The sequence below is a fragment of the Pseudophryne corroboree genome, chromosome 6 (genome assembly GCF_028390025.1).
Source record: "Pseudophryne corroboree isolate aPseCor3 chromosome 6, aPseCor3.hap2, whole genome shotgun sequence".
NCBI lineage: Eukaryota > Metazoa > Chordata > Amphibia > Anura > Myobatrachidae > Pseudophryne > Pseudophryne corroboree.
Genome location: NC_086449.1, coordinates 105,409,438 through 105,435,580, shown reverse-complemented (window position 1 = coordinate 105,435,580; position 26,143 = coordinate 105,409,438). Strand labels below are relative to the sequence as shown.

The 26,143-nt window shown below is 45.7% G+C and overlaps 2 protein-coding genes across 2 annotated transcripts in view; one reads left to right on the top strand and one right to left on the bottom strand.

Annotated features, from left to right (window-relative positions):
* The window catches only part of TM2D2 (TM2 domain containing 2), a 30,610-nt gene extending 28,313 nt beyond the window's left edge, over window positions 1-2,297 (bottom strand). The window contains exons 1-2 of the mRNA XM_063931604.1: window positions 2,202-2,297; window positions 10-394 (exon numbers count right to left, since the gene is read on the bottom strand). Coding sequence (XP_063787674.1) covers window positions 10-188 — 179 coding nt within the window. The 5' untranslated portion in view covers window positions 189-394; window positions 2,202-2,297. The remainder of the gene's footprint in view (window positions 1-9; window positions 395-2,201) is intronic.
* Window positions 971-26,143, top strand: part of ADAM9 (ADAM metallopeptidase domain 9) — a 215,989-nt gene continuing 190,816 nt past the window's right edge. Inside the window, exon 1 of the mRNA XM_063931603.1 lies at window positions 971-1,454. Coding sequence (XP_063787673.1) covers window positions 1,382-1,454 — 73 coding nt within the window. The 5' untranslated portion in view covers window positions 971-1,381. The remainder of the gene's footprint in view (window positions 1,455-26,143) is intronic.

Sequence of the window (26,143 nt, the reverse complement as noted above, 5' to 3'; positions counted from 1 at the left end):
CATACTCACAGGTACTCGCACAGTACGAGGGGCCCTCTGGGATCCCTGACCTCGGCGGCCGGGGTGGTGCTGGGCTCCGGAGAAGGGGCCGGGCTGGTGTGGTTCTGCGAGGCGATGAGGGAGAATGTGAGGAGCAGCCCCTGGCCTCCCAGTAACAGATAACCCACAGGCGGTACCGGCCACCCCATCTTCCCGCAGCAGCAGCACGGCCTAACCCGCTCCTACAGGCTTCTTCCGCCAGCACCTCACCCACCAATCACACTGCCGCGCCGTGATGTCCCTTGCGTGCTGACGCTGCTGTCTCTACAGCGGTCTGCACTGCCGGTGCCATTTTGGTTGAGCTGGATTTGCACTGCCCGCGATGCCTATTGGTCTCCAAGGAAATGGAAGCGCCCTGGAAAACAAAGCAATCTTCCTGTACTATGTCTCATGCGTTGGTGGCAAACAACAGTCATTCACCGATAGGAGCTATGCTATGTATATAATGCCTTTTTACCATTGTATTTTATTATTTTATTTACATTTTCTCATACTGTAAATAAATAGTAGCCTGTTCACCGATCCCCAGTTAAACGGGACCCTGCTACACACATACAACCCCCCCCCAAAACATAACCCTCTCCAGGAGGGACAAAATGCTCTGCTCCTGGACTTCCCTTTTAATTTATGATTGCCATCATCTGTGGTAAAACACCTTTCTTATCCATTAACCTGTTCCAAACAGGTGCCAGCAATCATACATTAAGATAAAAGTCCAGGAGCAGAGCATTGTGTCCCTCCTGGAGAGGGTCATGTTGGGAGGTATGTACATACAGTAGTTTTAATTCCTGCAATGGCGTACAGAGATCCAGTAGTAGAGAGAAGTTCCAGAGCTGGAGCTTGTTTATACTGTATATATCACATTCACAACATTGCATTGGTTGCAGTTGACCATGAGGCCAGGAGATGGCGCTGCTGCAGCTGCTGCTCGTAGAGTCAGCCAATCAGCGGCTCCCATCACGCCTGGGGTAGCCGGTGCGCGCTGCTGTGGCTGAGGTCAAGGAGTGATCAGCTGCTGGGCAGAGTGCAGCCCTGGGAGCGGGACACGTACAGCGATCATCTTATCCTCCTTCTCCCGCTGCCAGTGATCATCCTGCCAAGAGGCAGTGCTGCATTCCCTACACACAGGCTATTACCTCCTCTCTTTGGCTCTGGGGGGGATCTGCTGCTGCTGCTGCCGCCAGGGAAGGGGGTGACGTGCTCTGCCTGAGCATGAGGCTCAGCTAGGGGGCTGCTATAGAGGTGGGGAGCAGGGGGGCACATTGTGGTCAGACTGGAGCTGGAGAGGGATAGTGCTGGTTTTGTGAATAACCAACATCACCTACAGTGAAGTTTACATCCCATGGCTGCTACCTGCCTATCTGTCACCCTCTACACAGGGACCCTGCTGATCATCACCTGCACAGTGGCCCTAGGTAAGGAATATCTATCTATCTATCTATCTATCTATCTATCTATCCTTCCTTATAAAACTATATTTAAATGCATTTTAGGCATGCAATATATATTTGGTTAACTTTTTATTTTACATATATATTAGATGTTATTGTCCAATTACTTTACAGTATTACCGTATGTTGCTTTACTGTGTGTAATAAATTCATAAAACTGTTACCACATTCCTCATTTGTTCATTCAACTGAATTTGTGAGTCATTATGCCTGATACAGATGTAATTTACTGTCCGATATATATGTATATAGATGCTTATCACATTTTATGATCCCATGTGAGAAACATTGAACTTCATATGCAGCACCTGGGTTATATAATCTTCGTTCCTATAGCGTCTGTTTACAAATTGAATGTCACCTCAGTAATCCTAATCCTGGGTGATGAGCAAATTTGTAGTCATATAGAAAGCAAAAAAAATAAAAATCTGTATTTGAAAACTAATGGTATGTACCAAATTGTATCCCTTTTTTTTTTAGTGTACTCATTCTTTCAGTAATGATCCGTCTGTATAGGAAAATAGACTTTTTATTCAGTAGAACATAGTCCTTCAGAGCAGATTCAGTGAGGTTGGGACTCCCATTCTGTTATGATACTACAACTCTCAGCATATCTGACTGGGGGCTCCTAGCTCTGCGATAGGTATAAAGACACAGTTTATCGGTTTGTATTAGAGAGGTGATCATGTCAGCTGGCAGAAACTGAATTACCAGGACCAGAAGTAAGGTTTTTGCTCTCTGTGGTCACACCAGCTGCCTCCTTCCAACCAGCAGTGTTTCATTATCCCAAACGCTTCCACATCCTATCTGTATAGAAATACAAAAATGATCAGTAATCCATTATATTGCCTAGCGTACATTAGAAAAACACTGATAGATCATATTAAATATATATAGTAATCTGCCTTCTCATGCATGTTGGTTCAGCCCACAGTGTAGCTGCTCCCACTGTCTGTCTGTATTCATCATTGTTTCTACACAGTTCTATTCTTTACTCATATATCAGGAATGCATTTAAAAAAAAATAATGAAGGGTTAGTAAGCTTTTTTCTCTATCGTCCTAGTGGATGCTGGGGTTCCTGAAAGGACCATGGGGAATAGCGGCTCCGCAGGAGACAGGGCACAAAAAGTAAAGCTTTACGATCAGGTGGTGTGTACTGGCTCCTCCCCCTATGACCCTCCTCCAAGCCTCAGTTAGATTTTTGTGCCCGGCCGAGAAGGGTGCAATCTAGGTGGCTCTCCTAAAGAGCTGCTTAGAAAAGTTTAGCTTAGGTTTTTTATTTTACAGTGAGTCCTGCTGGCAACAGGATCACTGCAACGAGGGACTTAGGGGAGAAGAAGTGAACTCACCTGCGTGCAGGATGGATTGGCTTCTTGGCTACTGGACATTAGCTCCAGAGGGACGATCACAGGTACAGCCTGGATGGTCACCGGAGCCTCGCCGCCGGCCCCCTTGCAGATGCTGAAACAAGAAGAAGGTCCAGAATCGGCGGCATGAAGACTCCTCAGTCTTCTTAAGGTAGCGCACAGCACTGCAGCTGTGCGCCATTTCCTCTCAGCACACTTCACACGGCAGTCACTGAGGGTGCAGGGCGCTGGAAGGGGGGCGCCCTGGGAGGCAATGAAAACCTATTTTTGGCTAAAAATACCTCACATATAGCCTCCGGGGGCTATATGGAGATATTTAACCCCTGCCAGAATCCGTTAAGAGCGGGAGACGAGGCCGCCGAAAAAGGGGCGGGGCCTATCTCCTCAGCACACAGCGCCATTTTCCCTCACAGAAAGGCTGGAGGGAAGGCTCCCAGGCTCTCCCCTGCACTGCATTACAGAAACAGGGTTAAAACAGAGAGGGGGGGCACTAATTTGGCGTTAGAAATATATAAAAAAGATGCTATAAGGGAAAACACTTATATAAGGTTGTCCCTATAGAATTATAGCGTTTTTGGTGTGTGCTGGCAAACTCTCCCTCTGTCTCTCCAAAGGGCTAGTAGGTCCTGTCCTCTATCAGAGCATTCCCTGTGTGTGTGCTGTGTGTCGGTACGTGTGTGTCGACATGTATGAGGACGATGTTGGTGAGGAGGCGGAGCAATTGCCTGTAATGGTGATGTCACTCTCTAGGGAGTCGACACCGGAATGGATGGCTTATTTAGGGAATTACGTGATAATGTCAACACGCGGCAAGGTCGGTTGACGACATGAGACGGCCGACAAACAATTAGTACCGGTCCAGACGTCTCAAAAACACCGTCAGGGGTTTTAAAACGCCCGTTTACTTTAGTCGGTCGACACAGACACAGACAGGGACACTGAATCCAGTGTCGACGGTAAATAAACAAACGTATTCCTTATTAGGGCCACACGTTAAGGGCAATGAAGGAGGTGTTACATATTTCTGATACTACAAGTACCACAAAAGAGGGTATTATGTGGGATGTGAAAAAACTACCGTAGTTTTTCCTGAATCAGATAAATTAAATGAAGTGTGTGATGATGCGTGGGTTCCCCCCCGATAGAAAATATGGGCGGTATACCCTTTCCCGCCAGAAGTTAGGGCGCGTTGGGAAACACCCCTTAGGGTGGATAAGGCGCTCACACGCTTATCAGAACATGTGGCGGTACCGTCTATAGATAGGGCCGTCCTCAAGGAGCCAGCTGACAGGAGGCTGGAAAATATCATAAAAAGTATACACACACATACTGGTGTTATACTGCGACCAGCGATCGCCTCAGCCTGGATGTGCAGAGCTGGGGTGGCTTGGTCGGATTCCCTGACTAAAAATATTGATACCCTTGACAGGGACAGTATTTTATTGACTATAGAGCATTTAAAGGATGCATTTCTATATATGCGAGATGCACAGAGGGATATTTGCACTCTGGCATCAAGAGTAAGTGCGATGTCCATATCTGCCAGAAGATGTTTATGGACACAACAGTGGTCAGGTGATGCAGATTCCAAACGGCACAAAGGTGTATTGCCGTATAAAGGAAGAGGAGTTATTTGGGGTCGGTCCATCGGACCTGGTGGCCACGGCAACTGCTGGAAAATCCACCGTTTTTACCCTAAGTCACATCTCTGCAGAAAAAGACACCGTCTTTTCAGCTTCAGTCCTTTCGTCCCTATAAGAGTCATATCTGCCCAGGGATAGAGGAAAGGGAAGAAGACTGCAGCAGGCAGCCCATTCCCAGGAACAGAAGCGTTCCACCGCTTCTGACAAGCTCTCAGCATGACGCTGAGACCGTACAGGACCCCTGGATCCTACAAGTAGTATCCCAGGGGTACAGATTGGAATGTCGAGACGTTTCCCCTGCGCAGGCTCCTGAAGTCTGCTTTACCAAGGTCTCCTTCCGACAAGGAGGCAGTATGGGAAACAATTCACGAGCTGTATTCCCAGCAGGTGATAATTAAATTACCCCTCCTACAGCAAGAAAAGGGGTATTATTCCACACTATATTGTGGTACTGAAGCCAGAAGGCTAGGTGAGACCTATTCTAAATCTAAAAAAATTTGAACACTTACAAAGGTTCAAATCAAGATGGAGTCACTCAGAGCAGTGATAACGAACCGGGAAGAAGGGGACTATATGGTGTCCCGAGACATCAGGGATGCTTACCTCCATGTCCCAAATTTGCCCTTATCACTAAGGGTACCTCAGGTTCGTGGTACAGAACTGTCACTATCAGTTTCAGACGCTGCCGTTTGGATTGTCCACGGCACCCCGGGTCTTTACCAAGGTAATGGCCGAAATGATGGTTCTTCTTCGAAGAAAAGGCGTCTTAATTATCCCTTACTTGGACGATCTCCTGATAAGGGCAAAGTCCAGGGAACAGTTGGAGGTCGGAGTAGCACTATCTCGGATACTGTTACAACAGCAGGGGTGGATTCTAAATATTCCAAAATCGCAGCTGATCCCGACAACAAGTTTCCTGTGCTTAGGGATGATTCTGGACACAGTCCAGAAAAAGGTGTTTCTCCCGGAAGAGAAAGCCAGGGAGTTATCCGAGCTAGTCAGGAACCTCCTAAAATCAGTGCATCATTGCACAAGGGCCATGGTAAAAAAATGGTGATTTCCTTCGAAGCAATTCCAGTCGGCAGATTTCATGCAAGAACTTTTCAGTGGGATCTGCTGGACAAATGGTCCGGATCGCATCTTCAGATGCATCAGCGGATAACCCTATATCCAAGGACAAGGGTGTCTCTCCTGTGGTGGTTACAGAGTGCTCATCTTCTAGAGGGCCGCAGATTCGGCATTCAGTTTTGAATGTTGGTGACCACGGAGGCCAGCCCGAGAGGCTGGGGAGCAGTCACACAAGGAAAAAATTTCCAGGGAGTGTGATCAAGTCTGGAGACTTTTCTCCACATAAATATAGCTAAGGGTAAATTTATAATGCTCTAAGCTTAGCAAGACCTCTGCTTCAAGGTCAGCCGGTATTGATCCAGTGGGATAAAACATCACGGCAGTCGCCCACGTAAATAGACAGGGCGGCACAAGAAGCAGGAGGGCAGTGGCAAAAACTGCAAGGACTTTTCGCTGGGCGGAAAATCATGTGATAGCACTGTCAGCAGTGTTTCATTCCGGGAATGGAAACTGGGAAGCAGACTTCCTCAGTAGGCACGACCTCCACCCGGCAGAGTGGGAACTTCATGGGGAAGTTTTCCACATGATTGTAAACCGTTGGGAATTACCAAAGGTGGACATGATGGCGTCCCGTCTGAACAAAAAACGGGACAGGTATTGCGCCAGGTTAAGAGACCCTCAGGCAATAGCTGTGGACGTTCTGGTAACACCGTGGGTGTACCAGTCGGTGTATGTGTTCCATCCTCTGCTTTTCATACCTAAGGTACTGAGAATTATAAGACGTAGAGGAGTAAGAACTATACTCATGGCTCCGGATTGGCCAAGAAGGACTTGGTACCCGGAACTTCAAGAGATGCTCACAGAGGACTCATGGCCTCTGCCGCTAAGAAGGGACTTGTTTCAGCAAGTACCATGTCTGTTCCAAGACTTACCGCAGCTGCGTTTGACGGCATGGCGGTGGAACGCCGGATCCTAAGGGAAAAGGCATTCAGGAAGAGGTCATTCCTACCCTGGTCAAAGCCAGAAAGGAGGTGACCGCACAACATTATCACCACATGTGGCGAAAATATGTTGCGTGGTGTGAGGCCAGGAAGGCCCCACGAAGAAATTTCAACTCGGTCGATTCCTGCATTTCCTGCAAACAGGAGTGTCTATGGGCCTCAAATTGGGGTCCATTAAGGTTCAAATTTCGGCCCTGTCGATTTTTCTTCCAGAAAGAATTGGCTTCAGTTCCTGAAGTCCAGAAGTTTGTCAAGGGAGTATTGCATATACAACCCCCTTTTGTGCCTCCAGTGGCACTGTGGGATCTCAACGTAGTTCTGGGATTCCTCAAAACACATTGGTTTAAAACCAGTCAAATCTGTGGATTTGAAGCATCTCACATGAAAAGTGAACATGCTCTTGGACCTGGCCTGGACCAGGCGAGTGTCAAATTGGTGGTTTTTTTCTCAAAAAAGCCCATATCTGTTTGTCCATTCGGACAGGGCAGAGCTGCGGACTCGTCCCCAGTTCTCTCCCTAAGGTGGTGTCAGTGTTTCACCTGAACCAGCTTATTGTGGTGTCTTGCGCCTACTAGGGACTTGGAGGACTCCCAAGTTGCTAGATGTGGTCAGGGCCCTGAAAATATAGGTTCCAGGACGGCTGGAGTCAGGAAAACTGACTTGCTGTTATCCTGTATGCACCCAACAAACTGGGTGCTCTTGCTTCTAAGCAGACTTTTGCTAGTTGGATGTGTAATACAATTCAGCTTGCACATTCTGTGGCAGGCCTGCCACAGCCAAAATATGTAAATGCCCATTCCACAAGGAAGGTGGGCTCATCTTGGGCGGCTGCCCGAGGGGTCTCGGCTTTACAACTTTGCCGAGCGGCTATTTAGTCAGGGGCAAACACGTTTGTAAAATCCTACAAATTTGATACCCTGGCTAAGGAGGACCTGGAGTTCTCTCATTCGGTGCTGCAGAGTCATCCGCACTCTCCCGCCCGTTTGGGAGCTTTGGTATAATCCCCATGGTCCTTTCAGGAACCCCAGCATCCACTAGGACGATAGAGAAAATAAGAATTTACTTACCGATAATTCTATTTCTCGGAGTCCGTAGTGGATGCTGGGCGCCCATCCCAAGTGCGGATTATCTGCATTACTTGTACATAGTTACAAAAATCGGGTTATTATTGTTGTGAGCCATCTTTTCAGAGGCTCCGCTGTTATCCTACTGTTAACTGGGTTTAGATCACAGGTTGTACGGTGTGATTGGTGTGGCTGGTATGAGTCTTACCCGGGATTCATAAATCCTTCCTTATTGTGTACGCTCGTCCGGGCACAGTACCTAACTGAGGCTTGGAGGAGGGTCATAGGGGGAGGAGCCAGTACACACCACCTGATCGTAAAGCTTTACTTTTTGTGCCCTGTCTCCTGCGGAGCCGCTATTCCCCATGGTCCTTTCAGGAACCCCAGCATCCACTACGGACTCCGAGAAATAGAATTATCGGTAAGTAAATTCTTATTTTTTTTTTTAATGTTTTGCAGTGTGTTAATAACTATATTTGCTGTTAAAGTGCTCTCACAATTGCAGCATAAAAGACATTCATGGCTCATTTTTCTCAGTTTTTTCTGAGGTTATTTTATATACATCTGTCTGTAGCTGTTGTGTTACTACAAAAGGGTAGCAGAACATGCTGGAAGTTGTAGTTCCACAACGACTCAAGACTCACGGTTTGCCCACTCCTGTTTTATACTCCTGCCAGTGTAGTTTGTATTCAAATTATCATGATCTTTTCATGGAGTTAATTTGAATTACCAATATTTAAGTTGTACTTCAAGGTGAGGCTTATATTGTTCTGAATAGAGAGTGAATGTAGTTTGAGTATACGGTGTTCCCACATGGCATGCAGAGATGTATGCTTATTGCGATCACCGCTAATTACAGTATGTACCTGGTTACTAGAAGTCACCATTATATATACTAGATTTGCCTCCAAATAGACGTATTTATGCTTATTAATGAACAAGATATTATACAATGTCTTGTTCATTAATGAACGAGAACGTTCATATCTTTCATTGATGCCGCCTAATGTGTAGGGCCTGTAAGGCATAGACTGAGCTGCACCTCACAGTAATATGAAAAAGAAGGGGAGACGGCTGATCTAGTTATCACCTGAAGTGAAGCAAAGAACCTATACAGAGCTAAATTACTTTCTCCAATATAACAGCACAGCAAGTTCATTAGATAAATCTTACTTCCAAAGACAAATCCTTGGGAATACATTAAACTACATCAGGAGCCATACGGTGACAGTACATCTAACGCGGAACCTATTTCAGTCAGGAAAGAGAGCGGAGAGCTCATTAAATATACAAATAATATATTCGCATATATATGATCTACTAACGTCGTTTCTGAGAACCAAATACATTCTGTATGAAAATTACCAGTCCAAACATAAGTAACTGACAAAGTAAAAATGAGCTTGACATGTGGTAAGGAATGTAACTACTTATGTCTCCAGGACCAGAAGAAATTTAGGATAATTCCTCCTACAAGGGACGTGATATGTATTAACTGAAGATGTGTCGTGTTAATGTTGTAAACGTGTAAGGGAAAAACGGTGCATGTTGTAAACTAGACATAACAGTAAATTCATGCAATAGTTGTACGTAGATATATACTTACCTGACACTTTAAACCTGTTTAACCACACTGGTTAGCACAGAGTTACTGAGGTGACCCCTGGATATATAAATGTAGGTCGCTGTTGTGTATTTGATGATTCTATTGCCTCAGTGCTACCCAAATGTAAAGGATTGTACCCACATTGCCCACAGTGTAGCTGCTCCCACTGTCTGTCGGTATTCATCATTATTTCTACACAGTTCTATTCTTTTTTCTCTGACGTCCTAGTGGATGCTGGGAACTCCGTAAGGACCATGGGGAATAGCGGGCTCCGAAGGAGGCTGGGCACTCTAGAAAGATCTTAGACTACCTGGTGTGCACTGGCTCCTCCCACTATGACCCTCCTCCAAGCCTCAGATTTCGTGCCCGGCCGAGGTTGGATGCACACTAGGGGCTCTCCTGAGCTCTTAGAAAGTTATAGTCTTAGAATTTGTTATTTTCAGTGAGACCTGCTGGCAACAGGCTCACTGCAGCGAGGGACTAAGGGGAGAAGAAGCGAACTCGCCTGCTTGCAGCCGGATTGGGCTTCTTGGGCTACTGGACACCATTAGCTCCAGAGGGATCGACCGCAGGCCCAGCCTTGATGTTCGGTCCCGGAGCCGCGCCGCCGTCCCCCTTACAGAGCCAGAAGCAAGAAGATGGTCCGGAAAATCGGCGGCATGAAGACATCCTGTCTTCACCAAGGTAGCGCACAGCACTGCAGCTGTGCGCCATTGCTCCTCATACACACTTCACACTCCGGTCACTGAGGGTGCAGGGCGCTTGGGGGGGGGGGGGGCGCCCTGAGGCAGCAATAAAAACACCTTGGCTGGCTAAAATACCTCAATATATAGCCCCTGGGGCTATATTTGAGGTAAATACCCCTGCCAGAATCCCATAAAAAACGGGAGAATACGCCGCGAAAAAGGGGCGGAGCCTATCTCCTCAGCACACTGGCGCCATTTTTCCCTCACAGCTCGGCTGGAAGGAAGCTCCCTGGCTCTTCCCTGCAATTCTACAGTACAGTAAGAGGGAAAAGAGAGGGGGGGCATTAAAATTGGCACTGTATACAGTATATTATATTGAAAAGCAGCTATTAGGGACATAACTCAGTTAGTCCCTGTATATATATATATATATATATATATATATATATATATATATATAGCGCTCTGGTGTGTGCTGGCATACTCTTACTCTGTCCCCCCAAAGGGCTTTTGTGGGTCCTGTCCTCTGTTGGAGCATTCCCTGTGTGTGTGGAGTGTGTCGGTACGGCTGTGTCGACATGTTTGAGGAGGATAATGATGTGGAGGGGGAGCAGATGCCTTTAGCAGGGATGTCGCCCCCTGGGGGTCAGACACCTGAGTGGATGGTATTATGGCAGGAAATAAGTGCACGTATAGACTCCTTACATAAAAAATTTGACGACATGCCGACTGTGGGACAGCCGAGTCTTCAGCTCGTGCCTGTCCAGGTGTCTCAAAAGTCATCAGGGGCTCTGAAACGCCCGCTATCTCAGGTGGCACAAGTAGATGTCGACACGGATACTGACACCAGTGTCGACGACGATGAGTCAAATTTAATGCCCGTTAAGGCCATTCACTGCATGATTGAGGCAATGAAAGAGGTGTTAAATATTTCTGATTTACATCCAGGTACCACAAAAAAGGGTATTATGTTTGGGGAGAAAAAACTACCTGTAGTTTTTCCCCCGTCAGATGAATTAAATGAAGTGTGTGAAGAAGCGTGGGCTTCCCCTGATAAGAAATTGGTAATTCCTAAGAAGCTACTAATGGCGTTCCCTTTCCCGCCAGAGGATAGGTTACGTTGGGAAACACCCCCGAAGGTGGATAAAGCGCTCACACGTTTGTCTAAAAAGGTGGCACTACCGTCCCAGGATACGGCCGCCCTTAAGGAACCTGTTGATAGAAAGCAGGAGGCGATCCTGAAGTCTGTATATACACACTCAGGCATTATACTCAGACCAGCTATTGCGTCAGCATGGATGTGCAGTGCTGCCGCTGCGTGGTCAGATAAACTGTCAGAAGATATTGACACGTTAGACAGAGACACGATCCTGCTAACAATTGACCATATCAAAGACTCAGTCTTATACATGAGAGATGCACAGAGGGAAATCTGCCGGCTGGCATCTAAAGTAAGTGCATTATCCATCTCTGCTAGGAGATGCTTATGGACTCGCCAGTGGACTGGAGATGCAGATTCCAAAAGGCACATGGAAGTTTTGCCTTATAAGGGGGAGGAATTATTTGGGGATGGTCTCTCCGACCTAGTTTCCACAGCAACGTCTGGAAAGTCAGCATTTTTACCCCATGTCCCCTCACAGCCTAAGAAGGCGCCATTTTATCAGGTTCAGTCCTTTCGGTCCCAGAAAAACAAGCGGGGAAAAGGAGGGTCTTTTCTGTCAAGAGGCAGAGGCAGGGGAAAAAGGCTGCAGCAAACAGCAGGTTCCCAGGAACAAAAGTCCTCCCCCGTTTCCTCTTCCAAGTCCGCCGCATGACGGTGGGGCTTCACAGGCGGAGCCAGGTACGGTGGGGGCCCGCCTCATGAATTTCAGCGATCAGTGGGCTCGCTCACAGGTGGATCCCTGGATCCTTCAAATAGTATCTCAGGGATACAGGCTGGAATTCGAGGCGACTCCACCCCGCCGTTTCCTAAAATCCGCCTTGCCGATTGCTCCCTCAGACAGGGAGGCGGTGCTAGCAGCGATTCACAAGCTGTATTCCCAGCAGGTGATAATCAAGGTACCCCTACTTCAACAAGGCCGGGGTTACTATTCCACACTATTTGTGGTGCCGAAACCGGACGGTTCGGTGAGACCCATTTTAAATTTGAAATCCTTGAACACATACATAAAAAAATTCAAGTTCAAGATGGAATCGCTCAGGGCGGTTATTGCAAGCCTGGACGAGGGGGATTACATGGTATCCCTGGACATCAAGGATGCTTACCTGCATGTCCCCATTTACAATTCTCACCAGGAGTACCTCAGATTTGTGGTACAGGATTGCCTTTACCAATTCCAGACGCTGCCGTTTGGACTCTCCACGGCACCGAGGGTATTTACCAAGGTTATGGCGGAAATGATGATACTCCTTCGAAAAAAGGGAGTTTTAATTATCCCATACTTGGACGATCTCCTAATAAAGGCACGATCCAAGGAACAGTTGTTAGTGGGAGTAGCACTATCTCAGGAAGTGCTGAGCCAGCACGGTTGGATTCTGAATATCCCAAAGTCACAGCTGATCCCCACGACACGTCTAATGTTCCTGGGAAGGATTCTGGACACGGCCCAGAAAAAAGTGTTTCTCCCGGAGGAGAAAGCCAGGGAGTTGTCTTCTCTAGTCAGAGACCTCCTAAAACCAAAACAGGTATCGGTGCATCACTGCACGCGGGTCCTGGGAAAGATGGTAGCTTCTTACGAAGCAATTCCATTCGGCAGGTTCCATGCCAGAATTTTTCAGTGGGACCTGTTGGACAAGTGGTCCGGATCGCATCTTCAGATGCATCGTGTAATAACCCTGTCTCCACGAACCAGGGTGTCTCTTCTGTGGAGGCTGCACAGTGCTCATCTTCTGGAGGGCCGCAGATTCGGCATACAGGACTGGGTCCTGGTGACCACGGATGCCAGCCTACGAGGCTGGGGGGCAGTCACAAAGGGAAGAAATTTCCAAGGACTATGGTCAAGTCAGGAGACTGCCCTTCACATAAATATTCTGGAACTAAGGGGCATTTACAATGCCCTAAGTCAAGCAAAATCCCTGCTCCTACACCAGCCGGTGCTGATCCAGTCAGACAACATCACGGCAGTCACCCATGTGAATCGACAGGGCGGCACAAGAAGCAGGACGGCGATGGCAGAAGCCACAAGAATTCTCCGATGGGCGGAGAATCATGTACTAGCACTGTCAGCAGTGTTCATCCCGGGAGTGGACAACTGGGAAGCAGACTTTCTCAGCAGGCACGACCTCCACCCGGGAGAGTGGGGACTTCATCCAGAAGTCTTCCAAATGATTGTAAATCAATGGGGTCGTCCACAGGTGGACATGATGGCGTCCCGCCTAAACAAAAAACTAGAGAAGTATTGCGCCAGGTCAAGAGACCCTCAGGCGATAGCTGTGGACGCTCTAGTGACACCGTGGGTGTACCGGTCAGTTTGTGTTCCCTCCTCTACCTCTCATACCAAAGGTATTGAGAATAATAAGAAAGCGAGGAGTAAACACAATTCTCGTGGTTCCGGATTGGCCGAGAAGAGCGTGGTACCCGGAACTTCAAGAGATGATCTCAGAGGACCCGTGGTCTCTGCCGCTCAGACAGGACCTGCTGCAGCAGGGCCCCTGTCTGTTCCAAGACTTACCGCGGCTGCGTTTGACGGCATGGCGGTTGAACGCCGGATCCTGAAGGAAAAGGGCATTCCGGAGGAAGTCATTCCTACGCTTATTAAAGCCAGGAAAGAGGTCACAGCAACTCATTATCACCGCATATGGCGGAGGTATGTTGCATGGTGTGAGGCCGAAAAGGCCCCAACGGAGGAATTTCAACTAGGTCGATTTCTGCATTTCCTGCAAGCAGGAGTGAATATGGGCCTAAAACTGGGCTCCATTAAGGTACAGATCTCGGCTCTGTCAATTTTCTTTCAAAAAGAACGAGCTTCAGTACCTGAAGTTCAGACATTTGTGAAAGGAGTGCTGCATATTCAGCCCCCATTTGTGCCTCCTGTGGCACCTTGGGATCTCAACGTGATGTTGAGTTTCTTAAAATCACATTGGTTTGAGCCACTAAAAACCGTGGATCTGAAATATCTCACGTGGAAAGTGGTCATGTTATTGGCCTTGGCTTCAGCCAGGCGAGTGTCAGAGTTGGCGGCTTTATCATGTAAAAGCCCTTATCGGATTTTCCATATGGATAGGGCAGAATTGAGGACTCGTCCCCAGTTTCTCCCTAAGGTGGTGTCAGCGTTTCACCTGAACCAGCCTATTGTGGTGCCTGCGGCTACTAAGGATTTGGAGGACTCCAAGTTGCTAGACGTTGTCAGGGCCCTGAAAATATATGTTTCCAGGACGGCTGGAGTCAGAAAATCTGACTCGCTGTTTATCCTGTATGCACCCAACAAGCTGGGTGCTCCTGCTTCTAAGCAGACTATTGCTCGTTGGATTTGTAGTGCAATTCAGCTTGCACATACTGTGGCAGGCCTGCCACAGCCAAAATCTGTCAATGCCCATTCCACAAGGAAGGTGGGCTCATCTTGGGCGGCTGCCCGAGGGGTCTCGGCTTTACAACTTTGCCGAGCTGCTACTTGGTCAGGGGCAAACACGTTTGCAAAATTCTATAAATTGGATACCCTGGCTGAGGAGGACCTGGAGTTCTCTCATTCGGTGCTGCAGAGTCATCCGCACTCTCCCGCCCGTTTGGGAGCTTTGGTATAATCCCCATGGTCCTTACGGAGTTCCCAGCATCCACTAGGACGTCAGAGAAAATAAGAATTTACTCACCGGTAATTCTATTTCTCGTAGTCCGTAGTGGATGCTGGGCGCCCATCCCAAGTGCGGTTTATCTGCAATACTTGTACATAGTTATTGTTAACTAAATCGGGTTATTGTTGAGCCATCTGTTGAGAGGCTCTATTGTTTCATACTGTTAACTGTGTTTCATATCACGAGTTGTACGGTGTGATTGGTGTGGCTGGTATGAGTCTTACCCGGGATTCAAAATCCTTCCTTATTGTGTACGCTCGTCCGGGCACAGTACCTAACTGAGGCTTGGAGGAGGGTCATAGTGGGAGGAGCCAGTGCACACCAGGTAGTCTAAGATCTTTCTAGAGTGCCCAGCCTCCTTCGGAGCCCGCTATTCCCCATGGTCCTTACGGAGTTCCCAGCATCCACTACGGACTACGAGAAATAGAATTACCGGTGAGTAAATTCTTATTTATTTTTTTTTAATGTTTTGCAGCGTATTAGTAACTATATTTGCTGTTTAAAGTGTTCTGAAAATTGCAGCATAAAAGACATTCATGGCTAATTTCTCAGTTTTTCTAAAATATATATAATATACACACACACTTGTATCTATGTTTCACTTACTGATTGTTTTATATAGGTAAAGTGAAACAGGAGTCTTAACCAAAGGACATTAATAAATCTATTCATGAAAATATGAGAGATTGCAAGTGGTAATATATGTAACGTAAATGTAAAAAAAAAAAAAAAAAAAAAAATTTATATATATATATATATATATATATATATATGCGCATCTTGACATTAAGAGAGACCATATTCATCAGTGGGTTTTTCCCAAGTAGGCCCTATCATATATAAATACTTGGGTGGAGGCACTTCGTTTTAAAGCAAGCTCATTAGTTAAATTTGTAACTCATTATCCTGGTTATATGAAGAGTGGGCTACACTATGGTGTTACCCCAGGATTCTATCTCTGCTGTTGCCAGTACCTGTTACTATAGTGTTACCCCAGGATTTTCTCTATGCTGTTGCCAGTACCTGTTGCTATGGTGTTATCCCAAGATTCTCTCTGCTATTGCCAATGTCTGTTGCCCCAGGATTCTCTCTGCTGTTGTCAGTGCATCTTGCTGTGGACCTGTTGCGACATGATGTAAACGTATCTCACTACTTGTAGCAGCAGTCTACTGTATGTTTATCATGACTTGTGGCATCATGTGCAAGTACAGATCATAACATGATCATCTTCTCTAAGGTATTCATTCTGAAATGTGAGCAAATATTTTGTATTAGATGAACAATAGTCTAGTTTTCAGGTACATTTGTTGCAGCACAGCCCAAATTGCATCGCTATTCCACCTGCTTGTAATGCTCTACACCAGTCATGTCAAACTCATGGTCATCCATCTGTTGTGAAACTACACGTCCCAGCATGCTTTACCATCTGATCAGTGGAAGGTATTCTGGCAAAGTATGCTGGGACTTGTAGTTTTACAACAGCTGGATGGCCACGAGTTTGATATGCCTGCTCTACACCCATCAGCCATAACATTAAAACCACTGTCAGATGAAGGGCTCTATTCATGAAGATGTCCGTTACAGAGTTGTTACTTTTCACTACAGATCGCATCAGTTCAATGCGATCTACAGCTTAGCTTCTAGCAGTTTATGGAAACTTACCTTTCCGGGGACGCAATCCTGTATCCACGGCTTCGGAGATCCTGTTTTTAGCTGCGGACCTCTGCGAAGCGTGGAGTCTGCAGCATGGTTCGTTTTGCGAATGCGCCGGCGGCTGAGGGCAGTGGAGGCTGCAGGGGCCGCTGGGATATCAAGGGTTGGCATACAGTATATTAGAGAGCAACTGAACACTCAGCGCTTGCTTCAGATGTGGACGAATTTCTTACAGCAGCTGCTGATTTGCAAGCTACGGATTTGTGAATCCGTGTACGGAAGCACCCACCTCCAAAATGCATAGCGAAGCCCACCGCATCCAGGAATGCAGATGGGTAAATCACTGCGTTCCACACGCAGATCCAGCGATTGATGCAGTCCTGGGTATCCTCATGGTCACGCAGCATAGCTGGCGGCAGTGAGTTGCTGGAGCCATAAACAGGGCATACAAGATTGCAGATTCCTTAAGCTACCCGCCTCTAAAATGGCCTAACAAAGCCTGCGTTTTGATGACCACTCCCCCGTCACCTCCCTCTAATGCTGTCTTCCTGTCAATCACTCTGCAATCCCATGAGGGCTGCGTGCGGAATCTCACAGGGAACTTTGCACATGCGCGTTGCGATGTATGGCATTCTTCTGATAATTTCTCAACAGCGTAATTATTTTAACTACGTCCACATCTGAATCAGGCCCTCAGTTCTTGAGGTTGGTGTGTTAGAAGCAGGATAAATGGGATCTGGGCAACTGGGTCAGAGCATCTGCAAAACTGCAGGTCCTGTGGTGTTTGTTTACGCACTACATGTAAAATCCCCATTGAAAGGAATGGTCCCATTTAACTAAATGGTAAAACATCAAGACTGATGCTTTAAACTAATAAACGGGTAGCATACACCTCTCCTACCTCAAATCCTTCACCTGGTGGAGGGCTATAACAGCTACCTGATACGTAAAGTATCAGTGAAAATCTACGAAATCTAGTGTTCCCGCTAGGCCGCGCCCTGCTGAAACAGCTATCTCTGCCATACCGTTTTGCTCTTGGATTGGGTTATAGGAGGACGCGTGTTCTGGGTAGCATTGCCTTGTCGGATTTCTTTATGGAAACAATGTTTAGGAGCAGGAAAGCACCGACATTGTACTTGGTGCTTCTTGTGCATCAGATGCTAGTGTAACCAAACACACTTGGCACTAGGTAGCCATCACTAACATTTCTGCCTTTGATTATTGGATCCATGTGATTTGTAGTAGCATTGACAACAACATTGGCCCTCATTCAGAGTTGTTCGCTCGCTAGCTGCTTTTAGCAGCATTGCACACGCTAGGCCGCCGCCCTTTGGGAGTGTATCTTAGCTTAGCAGAATAGCGAACGAAAGATTAGCAGAATTGCTACTAAATAATTCTTAGCAGTTTCTGAGTAGCTCCAGACTTACTCCTAGACTGTGATCACCTCAGTCCGTTTAGTTCCTGGTTTGACGTCACAAACACGCCCTGCGTTCGGCCAGCCACTCCCCCGTTTCTCCAGACACTCCGCGTTTTATCCTGGCACGCCTGCGTTTTTTCCGCACACTCCCAGAAAACGGTCAGTTTCCGCCCAGACACCCCCACTTCCTGTCAATCACACTCCGATCACTTCAACGATGGAAATTCTTTGTTCGGACGTGAGTAAATCTACTAAGTTTTGTGCTAAAATATTTAGCGCATGCGCACTGCGTACCATGCGCATTTTTGCCTTAATCGCTCCATTGCGAAAATCGGCAACGAGCGAACAACTCGGAATGACCCCCCATTGTTTCAGTCTGCTTCTAAGGTCTTCAGTTTTTTTCCTTCTTCTGTAGTCAGCTGAGCTGCATTTATAGTCTCAACAGCATCTGATGTTCTGTGATGAGGGTCTGATAGAAGTGCACTGTGATTCAGATACAGTGATTTGGGGAAATGTAATCGGGTGTGAGAATTAGAAAGTGAGAGATTTCTCGTTTTTGTTTTTTTTAAGTGGGAAATCATTTACATTGCAATATCAACCTGGTTTTGCCAGGTAAATGATTGCCACTTTAAAAAAACAGGAGCATTTTATCAAAATCTCTCTCACTTTCTGATTTGTCTTTAAATTCTTCTGCATCTAAACACAGAAGATGTCCTTTTAAGTACTGTGCTTCTTATACTTCTGTTTGTTTTAAAATCCTTGGTTCTTCTCGAAGAGTCTCTCTCTCTCTCTGTGCCTCTCTCTCTCTCTCTCTCTCTCTCTCTGTGCCTCTGTTCTTTGTGTGTGTGTCTCTCTCTGGGGGTCATTCTGAGTTGTTCGCTAGCTGCTTTCGTTCGCAGCGATCAGGCAATAAAAAATATGAATTTCTGCGCATGCATATGGTGCGCACTGTGCACGCGCGACGTACTTTCACAAAAGCCGATGCAGTTTTACACAAGGTCTAGCGACGCTTTTCAATCGCACTGCTGACGGCAGAGTGATTGACAGGAAGTGGGTGTTTCTGGGAGGTAACTGACTGTTTTCAGGGAGTGTTCGGAAAAACGCAGGCGTGCCAGTTAAAAATCGCAGGAGTGGCTGAAGAAACGGGGGAGTGGCTGGCCGAACGCAGGGCGTGTTTGTGACATCAAAACAGGAACTAAATAGTCTGAAGTGATCGCTAGCTAGGAGTAAGTCTCGAGCTACTCAGAAATTGCACAATTTTTTTTTTTTGTAGCAGCGCTGCGATCCTTTCGTTCGCACTTCTGCTAAGCTAAGATACACTCCCAGAGAGCGGAGGCTTAGCGTTTGCACTGCTGCTAAAAGCATCTAGCGAGCGAGCAACTCGGAATGAGGGCCTCTGTCTGTGACTGTTCTCTGTCTGTGCCTCTCTCTATCCCTGTTTCTCTCCTTCTCTCTGTGTCTGTCTTTTGTGTCTCCCTTTTTTATTTTTTTTTAAGTAGTATAGTTAAAAATGAGGTCACTATACCCCATCTAGCTTTACTACAGAATGTGTCACTATTTTATTGTAAAGTGTTTTTCTTCCTGCATTTTTCCGCTGACAGCAGATAGTGAGTATTTTTATGTTTTAATATTATTTTTTCCCTCTATAGATTTTTGAGGGCTTACCTGTGTGTCATTAAGGAGCAGGTGCAGTCCATGGAAAGAAGTCCCATTGCTGCAGTAATATCTGGATATATAACCATTATTCTCTCCCATGTTGCTTTCGTATGTGGTATAAAAGATCGACCGTGTTAAGGTCACATGGGCAAAAAGGTCGACATATGGTCAACACAAGTTTTTAATGTTTTTTTGTGTCAATTGTGGATTGCAGCGCATGAAACCCCAATTTGTGTACCGATTTGCTCGCCATGCTTCAGGCAGTGTGCGACGTTCTGCTACCGCTGTGCTCAGCATAGGTTACCGTTCCCAATCGTAGTCCACGTGGATGGTACAGTATGAAAACATTGATAAAAAAAATCCTAAAACCTGTGTTGACCATATGCTGTGTTGACCATTTGAACCTGTTGACCATGTTGATCATATGCATGTCGACCTATCGACTGGAACTGGTTGCTTTCATATTGCTGCATTGTCAGTTTACAAAGTGCAAATACTTTTTTGCTCCCATTTTTTTCTAGGACGCACATGTAGTACAGACTCATGGATGTTCTCTCCTGTCACAGCTTCTAGGAAAGAATGGTTGAGGGGTTATGCAAGCCTTATTCTGGCACATTTTTTCCGTTCATCTGTAACTTCTACAAGTCACCGTGCTTTGTTTGGGTTTTACTTGGGGAATACTGCATTATATATTCCACCCCTAAAATAGACTGTCTCAATATCTGCTGGGCAAGCCACTTATAAACGCTTCCTGCCTTTATGCCTGATCCGTTATTGGCAATGATGTTCCAGAAGTAAATAATTTCACAAGAGCGAAGTCTGATTATTCCCGATTATCAGTCACCGTTATCTTGTCTCCTAATGAACACGTTGAGTGTATCTTGTATACAGTTGGCAGCAATATTTGCTTACTTGAAGACGTTGATTGGGTAACTCATCATAATTCCAGTGTTATAGAAGAATTTCTGGATCCAGATGAACATTGTACTGCTTGTGCTTTCATCATCATGATTATAATATCAGGTTTATGTCAGTAGGTGCGAGCTGGTGATCACAAAGGCAGCGTTACTGTACGTGATGACTCGGGGAACATTATACCTCTATGGGTTGTACTTTGTATGTGAGAGCACACAGGATAACTATTATTAGCAGCAAATGCCAGGGTGTTCACTGTACAAAGAACCGACTGAGTAACCGTACCCTAAAGGGGCTATAGTCACCTTCGACCATGGACGGATCAAGACTTTTTTTTTCTTTTTAGGGTGGGCAGTTTACCGTTTAATCTCGACTCCTCTCCAGTCCCAACCCCTCCCCAGTCCTGAAAAACTGAACTTTTTAAGTGAAACTGATAGTGACACGTTTGCTTTGTGATTGTTATATGTATACAAACTTTTTTTTTTGTAATTCAAAAAATGATTACAAATATTGTATGAAATTTAAAGATGTGCGCCGACCCTCATGTTTTGGGGTTTTGATTTTGGTGTTGGATCTGTATCTCCCTTGTGTTTTGTATTTGTATTCGGTTTTGCCAAAATCGCCCTTGCGGGTTTTGGTTTTGGATCAGTATTTTTTTTTTACAAAACTCATAAAAACAGCTAAAATCACATAATTTAGGCCTGTTTTTTGTTCCTACAGTGTTATTAACCTCAACCTTAATATCCAGTTAATTTGAAGTACCTCACCATAGTGTTTTCATCCATTTTAGGCTCCAGCGACCTGGCTGGTTGCTAACCGACAGAGCAGCGGCTCAAACACACGGCAGTTTATAGCACATCTATGAAACATTGCCACACAGCAGTGGCAGAAAATAAAAGTGGTGCAAGATGGAATTGTCCTTGCGCTCTCCATCCCCCTAATGTTGGATACTAAAAAGGACATGCACAATTTAACAAACCAAGCACTACAGTGTCAAAGTCAGAAAAATATCACGATGCACACTACCATATTTGCACCTCATACAGGTCCGCGCTGCGCATGCGTGCGCTCTCCCGTGCGTGCGTATACCCACTGTTACGTGCACCCGCAGGCGCATGGTATGCGCATTTACGGTAGAGTTTCTGTGTGCCCAGCGTACGACTCAATCGTTACATTTTTATATAATGTATTTTGTAGATCATGGTCCCCTTGATAGATTCTGAAAGTTTAGTTAATGTAGCATGTTCATGGACAGAGAGATCCCTCTTTGTCTGATACAAGGGGTCAGACAAAGATTATACAGTGGTGTTTAGTATCCATCGGAAGAGTATTTAATTAGCAATATTCCGGTGTTGGTTTGAAGCGGATTAATCGCTCGTGCGAATAGTTATGGACATAAGTTTATGTCCATTTACTATTATTTGCACTTACTTATCCATGCGGCGGGAAACCTAGTTTCCCACCCACCTGAGCAGTTGGAAGTAGTCACAGCCCACCTGTATGAATCAACCTATGACCTTTTGTTTTAGTGCGAAGACGAATTCCTGTGTCCAATGAACAATGAGATTGTAGGGACCATTGAATTGTATTGTGTGTGGGGCATAAATAGACAAGCCGATCACATCCAGCTCTCACTCTTCAACGGTTCTCATTGCTGATAATCGGGAGCTGGATGTCCAGAGGCGCATGCGATCGTTCCCCTTTGTGCGTAAGTTTTCTCCGCAATCATATTGTCTTTCTTGTTATTGCGAGCCATATCTCTATCTCTCTCTCTTCTCTTTCTCTCTCGTTTCTCTTATATAGTTATTGTACTGATATTGTATTTCCTGTGTAGTTATCTGGTTAGGTAGTCTATGTTATATTGGTAGTGTATGACTTGTATTGTATTATTCTTTTTGAACGTTCATTCATTTCCTTAAAAGGCGTTAGACCCTTAGACCGGTATTGTGTGTTTATTGCAGTGGGTAATAGGAGCGTCTCCATCGCTCAAACAGCTTTAGTGTAAACCAGCTTACACTGTGTTGCATTTTCACCTTATCACTACAAAAGGGTTTACAGTATAAGAATATCATTTCTGTGTTACATTCAAGGCCTACTGATTGTTATCTTGTGAGCGTCTGCGCCGCTCGTGATCTACTCGTGGTCTCGAGCGTCCGCTACGCTGATAGTGTAGCATTACAGTAGTCGCTCACCTATAGTGTGCCCGATACCAACAGCGTATTCTCGCGAGCGTGTGTGTCGCTCGAGCGGCTCGCTCCCGATACAGCGTCCGCTACGCTAAGAGCGTACCCTTACGGTACCTCGTGCGCCGGTTGCGTACAGTGTTTCTTAACCTCTGTATAGTGTGTTAAATAGGATAAATATTTGGCTTTATCTAGTCGGCAGCCTATAGCGTGCCTGCCTGTGATCCCTTGGCCGTAAGCGAACGTGACGCTCGAGCGTCTCGACTACGGCTAAGCGATCGTTACGCAACGTGTGTGCCCTTACGGTATACCATACGTAAATAGCGTACTGTGTTCTTGACCTCTTAAAGGGTTTTAAGTAAGATAAATATTTAGCTTTATCAACAGTGACAGGGACTGACACCTTTGCGGCTGAAATGCTTGGTTTGTGTGGGCCCCCACAAAACATTTTTTTGGAAGGACTAACTCCGATCACTAATGAGGAGGTTGATGATGAGGGTGTTAATTACACTATAACTTTGTATAACAAATTTCATAAACTTGCTGCAAACTATGTAACATGGAGGAGTTGCCCAGATGGCTAATGTCCCTCCCTCTACTAACTTTGGCCTCACAAATGGAATAGATTTTTTCAGAAATGTTGTCAGGATTTGTGTAAAAATAATCGCACACCCAAGAGCTTGCTTTTTTGGTCTTATGCCCAGGTATCACAATGGCTTTCTTTTTATCACGGGCAAGAACTTCAGCCACTGGTGGCTGACTTACACAAACATCATCATCAACATCCTCAGTGTCAAATAGTAGTACACACATCTCCCTCATCCTGTCCGACTTCAACACACGAATCCTCAATTTATTTCTATTATGCCCTCAACGTTATCACCACCATCTTTTCTTGTACTGCTCCCAACATGTGCAGATGGTGCAGAAATTGTGGAAGGAGATTAGAGGTTTCTCTTCTATGAGGACAGTGTGAGAAATGTCAGACTGACAGATAGCTGATGTGGACACCCCTAAATGTTCCCCAGGAATGGTGAATGTTCTGAATGCACAGTTTATTCTACTGCCTTAGTGATTTTTTTTGACACCTCTTCTAAACTCTGGGTGAAAAGTTCTTGCATTGTCATGAGATGCAGACGATGCCTCACTGACCGTTGCAGAACCACCACTTAAAGGCCAAGATCTGAGTCTTTGCTTGCCACTTTCATGTTTCCCTGCAGCTAACTTTCCTTTTGATATTTTTTTTTCTTTGCCACTGTAAAATGAAATTGTTTCTTTGATTTTGCATGCCCTGACTTAAGCCTTCTATAATTTTGGCCTTCGGCCTTAGTAGACATTGACGGACTTGTATTGTCATAACTGGTGGCAACACCTGCAGCACTAGTATGTGCTTCCTGCTCTCCTCAATTGTTCTTCTTCTATATCTGTCAGCAAACACAAATCAAGTGGGGTACAGCACACACCACAATGTGTTAATTTTTTTTTACCACCTACAATTTCACAATATGTGTAGGATTCAGAAATTGTAATCTAACAGCAGTTTCATTTCACCAACAGTGTAGCACAATACGTGTATGAGCACGAAATAAAATATATTACTGTGGTACCACCTTCACCCACAGTCACCAAAAACAGTGACACAAATTCCATACGCGTGTGATTATACACTGCGGTCTGACAGATAGTGTCACAGAAAAATAATAGTATAGTACACTGGGCTTTAGCACCAAAACCCCCCCAAAATATATATATATATATATATATATATATATATAATATATATATATATATTTTTTAAATGATATATTATTTAGTTATAACTGTTGCAGAGCACCTCTAGATTGGCAGAAGACTCCCTTATGTACAACAAAGCACGGATCACCTACAGTGTCACTCACAATATTTGTATGATTATAGTACACTGATTATACGGCAGCCCCTTTATGGATGAGGATACCCCTGAACACAGCAGCCCCAGCCCCTTGATGGAACGCAGCATCCCCGGAGGACACAGGTACCCCTTTAGCATCCCCAGCCCATTGATAGACAAAAACAGAGCACCCCTAGATGGACACCGCATGGATGCGTCCGTTCACTATAACCTCCACAGCCGGCGTAAAATGGAGTGATCACCGGGGGCCTTATATAGAATCCAAAACCCGTGAGAATCCGACAGCGGGAGGATGACGTTTTGCCTTGATTTGGGATCTAGCGGGAAACTCAGAGTTGGCTTCGGATACCGGCTCGGATAGCAATGTTCGGGTGGGTCCAGTTCTCCAAGAACCGGACCCGCTCAGCTCTAATAAAATTACCATCAGGCTATGTGTATAAAGGTGTATATGAAACAAATGCATTCTATGTATAGCCCCATCTGGTGGTGGATTTTACCTATGGGCTCCAGGACTGTAGCCTCTCCAGTAAAATCCGCCGCCTCAGCTAAATGTCAGTGAGCCAGAGGCAGTAATGCTAAACATTACACCATGGGTCTTCAACCTGTGGCCCTCCAGCTGTATTGGAACTACACAGCCCGAGAATGCCCTGCTCAGTTTTAGAATGCCTCAATAGCAAAACTGTGGCAGGACATGCTGGGATGTGCAGTTCCACAGGTTGGAGGGCCGCAGGTTGAAGACTCATGCATTACACCATCTGTGCTGCTGCTATTTGGAGATCACAACACAAAAGAGATCAACCTGGCTGGGTATAAGCAGAGAGAAACACCCGGCTATCACAGACAGGTACACAGCGAGTGAATGGGGTTTGGTTTTTATTGCTACTAAACTGTGAACGGGAAATAATGTTTTATTCTAGCACTGCTAGCAACAGCACTAGGGTATTGTGCCCCTATAAACAATGGGTCCAATTCAAATTCTTTTTTGTTTTAGTGGCTTAAAAAAAAACGCATAAATAGTCATGTACTTCTATGTTAGTGCCGTTAATTAAGAGAACTAAATGTGGTGGAAAATAAAGGCCACACTCACTAGCATTTTGTATTAATTTTTAAAACATCTGATGTCTTTGTATGAGTAGTATAGGTTTTCCAGTACATTAAGAAACGCAGAATAGTGTAATAAATAACGTCAATTGCAAGCAGGCAACATAAAAACTGCCCATGGGTCTTAGTAAGAGGAGAATCTGATTTTTAGCAGACCCACTGCTATTTTACATAAATGGATCTATGGGGAAAAACCATAGCTCTTCTCTCTCTACCCACACACCTTTTATACCCTTGCTACATTCCTGCACACTTGTATACCCCCGCTACATTCCTGCACACCTGTATACCCCCGCTACATTCCTGCACACCTGTATACCCCCGCTACATTCCTGCACACCTGTATACCCCCGCTATGTTCCTGCATACCTTTACACCCCTGCATTATACCCACACCTTTATACCCCGGCTATATACGTGCACTTAGGTTACAGATTATTGGCAGGTCTCTGGCTGGCAGGCAGCAGGCTGGGCCTTGTCGCTCTGGCAGGCAGCAGGCTGGTCTCACGCTGCAGCAACGGTGAGTGGAATCAAAGTAGAATTGAAATGCACATCTCCTTCCACTTCCTGTGTACAGTGTACACAGCTGTTACGAACTGAGCATAATGTTACA